This window comes from Melozone crissalis, unplaced genomic scaffold, assembly GCF_028551555.1.
Source record: "Melozone crissalis strain CALT ecotype California unplaced genomic scaffold, PUWL_Pcris_2 ptg000073l_1, whole genome shotgun sequence".
NCBI lineage: Eukaryota > Metazoa > Chordata > Aves > Passeriformes > Passerellidae > Melozone > Melozone crissalis.
In genome coordinates this window covers 4,940,915-4,948,679 of record NW_026535850.1, presented here as the reverse complement: position 1 = coordinate 4,948,679, position 7,765 = coordinate 4,940,915, and the positions used below count along the sequence as shown (strand labels likewise).

At 49.9% G+C, this 7,765-nt stretch overlaps 1 protein-coding gene across 1 annotated transcript; it reads right to left on the bottom strand.

Moving 5' to 3' along the window:
• Nucleotides 1-340: 340 nt before the first annotated feature.
• On the bottom strand, nucleotides 341-1,117 carry LOC128946068 (olfactory receptor 14A16-like; the record flags this gene model as incomplete). The annotated part of the gene is made up of 1 exon (XM_054289995.1): nucleotides 341-1,117. A coding segment is annotated over one exon (777 nt), but the record flags the coding sequence as incomplete, so codon positions are not given.
• Nucleotides 1,118-7,765: the final 6,648 nt, after the last annotated feature.

Sequence of the window (7,765 nt, the reverse complement as noted above, 5' to 3'; positions counted from 1 at the left end):
GACATTGCTGCTGCAGCTCCAGAGAAGGCAACAAAAGGGCATCTCTGCAGAAAACTTGGCTGGGAGAGTATTTACATCTCTAAAGTCATCTAGAGCACAGCCCCTCCTTGACACAGTCTGCAGTCATAGAGAAGATGGAGAGAAATTTAATGAGAAATGGCACAAACAATGACATTTCTTGTGGCACAATATTAAGTAAAGCCAAGCAAAAGAACCTCCAAGATGAAACCAACAAGAAGTACCAAAGATGACTTTTATTACAAGTGATTGGCAGAAATTGGTCAGCAGTTTAATGTTCCTGATACCATCCAGTCATCAGTCTCCACACTGCAGCCTTGAGCTCCTGGTTCCTCAGGCTGTAGATGAGGGGGTTCAGGGCCAGAGGCACCACTGAGTACAGAACTGACAGGGCCACATCCAGGGATGGGGAGGACATGGAGGGGGACTTCAGATGAGCAATTGTGCCAGTGCTGAGGAACAGGGAGACCACAGCCAGGTGAGGGAGGCAGGTGGAAAAGGCTTTGTGCCGTCCCTGCTCAGAGGGGATCCTCAGCACAGCCCTGAAGATCTGCACATAGGAGAAAACCATGAACACAAAACAAACAAACAGCAAGCAGGCACTAACTGTGATGATCCCCAGTTCCCTGAGGCTGGAATTTGAGCAGGAGAGCTTGAGGATCTGTGGGATTTCACAGAAAAACTGGCTCAGGGCATTGCCATGGCACAGGGGCAGGGAAAATGTATTGGCCGTGTGCAGCAGTGAATAGAGAAAACCACTGGCCCAGGCAGCTGCTGCCATGTGGGCACAAGCTCTGCTGCCCAGGAGGGTCCCGTAGTGCAGTGGTTTGCAGATGGACACATAGCGGTCGTAGCACATGATGGTCAGGAGAAAATACTCTGATCCAAGAAAGAAGAAAATCAGAAAAACCTGTGCAACACATCCTTTGTAGGAGATGGTCCTGGTGTCCCAGAGGGAATTGTGCATGGCTTTGGGGACAGTGGTGCAGATGGAGCCCAGGTCGCTGAGGGCCAGGTTGAGCAGGAAGAAGAACATGGGCGTGTGCAGGTGGTGGCCGCAGGCTACAGCGCTGATGATGAGGCCGTTGCCCAGGAGGGCAGCCAGGGAGATGCCCAGCAAGAGGCAGAAGTGCAGGAGCTGCAGCTGCCACGTGTCTGCCAATGCCAGCAGGAGGAAGTGCCTGATGGAGCTGCTGTTGGACATTTGCTGGGGCTGCACATGGGGACCTGTTCATGGAGAAAGGACAGTGAAAAGTCAGGAGAGGCTGCTTTGAGCCAAACCTGACCCATTCCCTGCAGACTGTCCCACTGGGACTCACCCACCCTTGTTGCTGCTCTGGTAAAACCTTCACCCAGGTCCCTGTCTGAGCTCCAGTTGTGCTGGCTGAGTGTGCCATGAGCAGCCAGGCCTGTGCGTGAGGGCCCTCAAGGAGCCATCCCTGCCCTACTGCCCTGGGTTTGTGGCCATGTGGCAGAGGGACAAGGCTGGATGTTAAAGATTTGTCAATGGAATCACTCCTAATGCAGAAAGGCATGGTAGCATCTGCACTCCCACTTTTAAAGGATGGCAGGAATTTATTATCGGAATTGTTTTCCTACACACACATCATTCCTGGCTCTCTGACGTCAGAAATCCCCAGCATTTCTGCTGCACTCAGAGTTTGCCACTGAGAGAAGGGAGAGGCAAAGGATTCCCTGTGGCTGAGGGAAGGTGAGGGGCTGGATGGGCTTGTTCCCAACTACCCTGGCTTTGCACCTTTGGCTGCAATCAGAGCACAATCACACTCCTGGGTCACCCTGGGATAAACCAGACCCTGCCCAGAGCAGAGGGATCCCTGAATGTCTCACCCTCTCTCAAGGTCTCTGGGCAAGGTCTCAGCACCCCCTTGTGCCAAGGACACTCATGGCTCCCTTGGCAAACCCAGCAGCATTTCCTCAGCTCTGTTAGTTCTGCCCTTCCTTGTGGGACATTCAGGGAACTCCCAGAGGCTCTGGCACAGATTTGCACCCAGGAGGGCAGCTCAGAGCCTGGAAGGGCACAGCAAGGAGATCCCCAGCTGTGCCCATGATGGGATCTCAGGGAGGGGGCTCAGCTCATTCCCCTTTCCCATGGACTGCTTTGCCCACAGCCCCACAGGTGCCAGGGAAGCTTGGACACCCCATTCCCATGGACAGCCCTGCCTGGCAGGAATGCCAAGGGCAGTGCCTGACTCAACTGCTGCAAATGCCAGAGCCTCCCTGAGAGCAGCAGATAACAGGGACAGGATCAGGGCAGGGCAGAACCAAGAGAAGATGTTGTGGTGCTGTGCCTGAGAGGGCAGGGCAGAGACAGCCGGGCACTCAGGACAGTGTTCCCATGCCCAGCTGTGCCCGGCACCTCCCACACACCAACAGTGCCCTCATCCTGCCCCCAGCACTGCTCTCTTCAGCCCCCTCTCCTTCAATGAGCATCTCTCTGGGCCTGGACATTCCCTCCTGAGAGGAGCCTTGTCCCTGCCAGCGCTCACAGAGCCCATCCCAGCCTGTGTGCCCTGGCCGGGGCCCTACAGAAACCTGCCTGTGTGCAGGGCCCTGGCTGGGGCAGGCTCTGTGTGCAGCTGGGCAGGGGCAGCTCAGGAGAGCCCTGCTGGGCCCTGCAGAGGTGATGCTGCTGCTGTCCAGGGCTGAGGAGTGGCTGAGGGCCCTTTGGGAGGCTCCCAGCAGAGAGACTGACCACCCAAAGTTACAGTTCTGGAGTCTCTGTAAATGTTCACCCATTCCTTTGGTGATCCTGTGTGTCCCTTTCAATTCAGAATGTTCTGTGATTCTGGGATTACAATTCCTGTTCTGCTTCTTTGATTCCCCTGTTGTTTTTAATCAAAAGAGAAAAAGCTCCTTGCAACAGTGTTAGAACAGTGAAGGAAAAACCAGACAATAATTGGAAGCTTCCAGGTATCCCAGTGGGGATGGGGCACACCCGGGCCCTGATTTCAACAATTTATTAAGGTTGTTTAATTAAGATATTTAACAGGAACAGCCAATAGGAGATTCAGTTGCCACAGTTACACACCCCTTCTTCAACCCATTGGAGTAGGTCCAAAGGCTTCTTTGCCTTCCCTTTTTGTTATGACTGCTCACATTCTGGTTGTGGGATCTCAGTCTCTCAGAACTGGGGGGCTCGGGAGTCCTGGAATGTTGCCAGAAATGTCTGGTGGCTGGACTTTGATCCCACATGGGAGATGACATCAGTATGAGGACGGGAGGATTTCACTGGGGTGAATGGTGAAGGGACAAGTTAATTGGAGTGTGAGATACAGGGTTTAAGATCCCTGTACAGGGGGGTCTAGAGAGGTAAGATGGAGGAATTGGGGCGTGCCCTTTTCCTTCTTCTTCTTCCTCTGGGCCTCCATCTTCTGTGGTGGAGTTGGCACTCCAGGATTGGACCTTACTAGAGGAACACTGGTTAATAAGGGTAGAGGGTATTGGAGAAAAATGATAAATATTGTATACGTAACTCCGGGTATAAAGATAGGTGGCCGCCCCAGGGGCTCTCAGTGTGTGCCCATGGCTGACTGCTGAGCAGAACTCTGTCAGGCCAAGAGAAAATCTTTTAGATAAGCAATTAATAAACACTGAGACCGAGAACAATTCTGAAGCTTCCTCTCGTCCTTTCGAACCCCGGGGGCCCAAGGCCATCTTTGGGCTTTTCCCAGACCATCTAGACAGCACCAAAATCCGACATCTGGTCAATTAAAAAAATGTTTTTCTAGGTTCTCTTCCTGATAATAAGACTTTTCGATAATAATACTGATAAGACTGTATTTCAGGAATGTATTTAGACAGTCAGCTTATTTTTCTAAAATCTAAGAGCAAGGTTAGGAAACATACTGTAGTTAATTAAGCATTGTAATTATATAAGTATATAATAGTAGTTTAATATAGTTAATTAAGAATTTAGTAGTGTTAAGTAAGGCTTGTAAATTTATAACTATATAACAGTAATTTACACAGCTATGAATATATCAAAAATGTATAAAATGAAAAAATCTTTTTGCCATCACCCCAACGTTCTCATCTTTCTCCAAGTAGGAAATTGAAAACACTCTCAAGAAAGCTCCTGATCTTTACAGCAATCCCAGGCTTACCTTCTTTGGCAAGTGTCCTCTGGAGCTGTGCCCAGGCTGGTCTGGAGCTGGGAGCAGCCCTGCCCCACCCAGCCCCTCTCAGCAGCAGCCCCTGCCCTGTTCAGGGTGGCTCCTTCCCCCCAGAGCTTCTCTCTAGCGCTGGGAGCAGCTCTCTGGGCTGGCTGAGAGCTGTCCCTGGCAGGCAGCAGAGTCCCTGCCCCAGCACAGTGCCCTGGGCTGCAGGACCCTGCTCTTCAGGACAGCCCTGGGCACCCCTGACTGCAGCCCCGGCTGCTCAGCCCTGCAGCAGAGCCTGGCAACAGGAGCTGCCTTGGGCTGAGCCTGGGCTGGGGCAGCAGGGAAAGCCAGCCCTGCCCTAGGGCCACAGCCCTGCCCTGGAGCAGCTCTGAGAGTCCTCCTGAAAGGTCCTAAAGGCTGTGGGATGTGCCAGCTCCAGGAGATCCCTGCAGGAACTGCAGCTTCTCTTCCCACAGCCAAGGAATGACTGTTTCAAACCTGGGCTGATTTCTGCTCTGGTGAGCCCTGAGTGAGCTCTGCTCTGTGCTCCCATCCCAGGCTGAGTTTAACCCCTCTGTGCCTCTGTGCTGTGCCCAGGGTGGCTGCAGGCAGTACTGCAGCCCTGCTGGGCTGTGCACAGGAGCTGCTCCTGGGAAGAGCTGTCTCTCTGCAGCGCTGCCCTTGCCAGGAGCTGCTTCTGTGCTGAGAGCCTCTCTGTAGCTTTTTCAAAGGACTTTGGGTTTTGTTTTTGCCTTGGAGTCTCTCAGAGGTTTGTGCAATCATGGCTTCTAATTACCTGCTGTAATTAGTCCCTGGAGAGGCTTTGTCAGTAACAACACTCAGTGGGGCTCATTAATGCTTCAGGATACTTCAGTTATTTTAAGGTACTTGGTGTTTCTCTTTTGATACAGACTCTGTGAGAGGTTTCTGCAATCATGGCCCCAATTACCTACTTTATTAATCCCTTGAGAGCTCTGTATTGACACTCAGTGGAACTCATTAATACTTTGAGATAATAATGGTTTTTAAGGTATTTTATGGATTTAAGAATACTTTTAGGTACTTTTAAGGATATTCCTTCCCACACTGAGTCTCAGAGTTTTTTGTCCTATCCTGGCCTTCAATTGTCTACTCCAAGGAGTCCATGAGGAGCCTGGGTTGGGTATCTTCCCCCTTTCTGGTTTACAACAAAGATGGAACTGAAAGAATTTTGTAAGACTTTCTAAAAGCATTCAAACAAACATGGGGCAATTAAAAATACAGCAACAACCACTAAGAGAACGAATACTCCTGTTTTAGCTCGACATCATCCAACCATTTAGTCCCTTGGATTGGAAGAGTTTATTGAACCAGTCTTTGTTTTCCACTTGAAGCTTCTTGAACCTTTCCTTCAATACCTGAATACTCTTGTGGATTGACTCACTGTAGCTGGAGAGGTTCATGCAACACATGCCCTCAGAGTCTACACACCCATGCTCATGTGCCCAGAGTAAAAACTCTATCTCTGTTCTGCAAGGTGGCATGTCTGGTGGTCTCTGTGTCTGAGAGCAGGCCACTCAATGCGAGGGAGGTAGCATTGGTTTGCTTACTTAACAGGCACCCAAGAGGGTCTGATTGTCCTAAAGCTTTAGCTGCAGCCACCCAAGGTAATCCAAACTGGGGGTGCTACCATCCAATACCTGGATTAAAGCTTTCAAAGCCACCTCTCTTATATCATCCAATTCTTCTCTTGGGATACCTGCTGCTTCATCATCTGGTAGGCTGTGTTGTCCTTCTCCAGCTAGATGGTTGATTGTCAATTCCGCCCTTGCCTCATTATTAGCATAGTCTGCTATTAGTTGATTTAGTAAACACTTCCATCCCCCTTCCCACAGGGTGTATTCTGTAGGTGACAACAACATGGTCATAATACATTTTAAATCATAGGGGCTTAAGACACATAACCATGGCCCTCATTAGGCCATTAAAACGAGGTAAGTCCTTCCTATGGTCTTTAGCTGCCCTACACAGATCCTTGATTTCCTCGTAAACCAGTGGCTGATACCTGGGATTCTGCCCCCTTCTTTCATAACATACTGGGGCAATGAAGAATTTCAAAACTATTTGCCAGTCTCCTTCCTTTCCTAGGGATCTTCTGGGGTTGAGGGGTGAGGTGGCTCTGAGGAGTCCAAAGTGACTTCTGGGGAGGAAGAATATCTTGGAGCTGAAACATTAGGATTAGAAATAGTGTGACAGTTGGGTTTAGTATCTTTGACCATGGAGTTATATTGTTGCTGGAGGGTGAGGCAAAGGGCACTTCCATTTTGTCAGGTGTTGGGGAGGAAGGGCCTTGATCTAGGATGGCGGACTTCCAGAGTGGAGTTCTGGAGGCATGGCGCAGGGTGGAGGTGGAATGATTGACAGTGGGGCATGACCCGCAGTTGTGGGCGTGGAGTCTGGAGGTTCGTTCAGGGAGGAAGAGAAGGTTGTGGTAGCAGGAAGTGGAAAAGCCAAGATGGAGGGAGGATTGTCAGTCTCTCGAGCCACATTCAGGCTCCTTCCATCTTGAGTTTCCAGGGCATGATGCTCCAAGTCCGCGTGGCCATTGCCATCTTGGACCATCGTGCAAGGTCTGAGAAAGACGGGTTTGAGGGGAGGTCCTGAATTAGGAGTGACCAACAGATTTAGTTTTCAACACACTGCTTGCTGGTGAGGGTGGTGTTGAAGATGGGGAGCATGTGGGGTGCAATGGGGTCCCTTTTGATCTAAAGTTGTACAGTTTAACTCCCACGGAGTCCCAAAATTCAGTGGTATGGATTTCATCAGCAGAGGCATCTGGAAAATTTTTAATGATCCACCTCATGATTGATTTCTATTCGTTCTTTGAAAATACTTTGTCATGATCAGTGAGAATTAACTTAAAGGATCCATATATACTCCTTTCTATGGAGAGCTGGCTGCCCATTTTTCTTATTCTCTGCCTTATGGGGAAGAGCCATGGAAACACCCCAAATCAATTATGGGACGTGGGTGCATATTGTAAAAACACAATGGCAAAATGGGCAATAAATGTCTTGCATTTCCCTAAACCCACCTGCAATCCTATGCAGGTGAAATCATCATTGTCCCTGCCAATCCTGGGCAAGGTCCCTCGAACCAACGATAAATCCACCAGGCCCGGCACAATCCAAAATCCCATGGAGTACTGGCCTATCCATCAGCTAACCCCAGCTGATGTGACTGACACAGGGAGGCCTGATTGTCAGGGTCACTGTTTGGGGGACAAATGTCGCAGTGTGGGTGGCTGCAACAAACCTCTCTGGTTCCCTGAGTCAGGGCGAGGGTGGCGCAAATGAAAAGGAGCGGGTTTGATGGAGTTGACCAAAAAGAACTTTAATAATGGAGTGAAAAAGAATAAACATGGAGAAGTTGAGAACAGTATGAGGGGCAGGATCCAAAAACCTGAGACAAAGGGGAAGCAGTAACATGTACACTCGGGGGTTGAACATTCTAGAACAATAACCCTGTAGGGGAAACAAGTAACCAATAGGATACTTAGCATAAAATCACTAAAGGCTTATGGGGGAAATCTCAAGCTCATCCTTAGTTAAACAAATGATTCCCAGGGCTTGAAACTCATGCCCAGT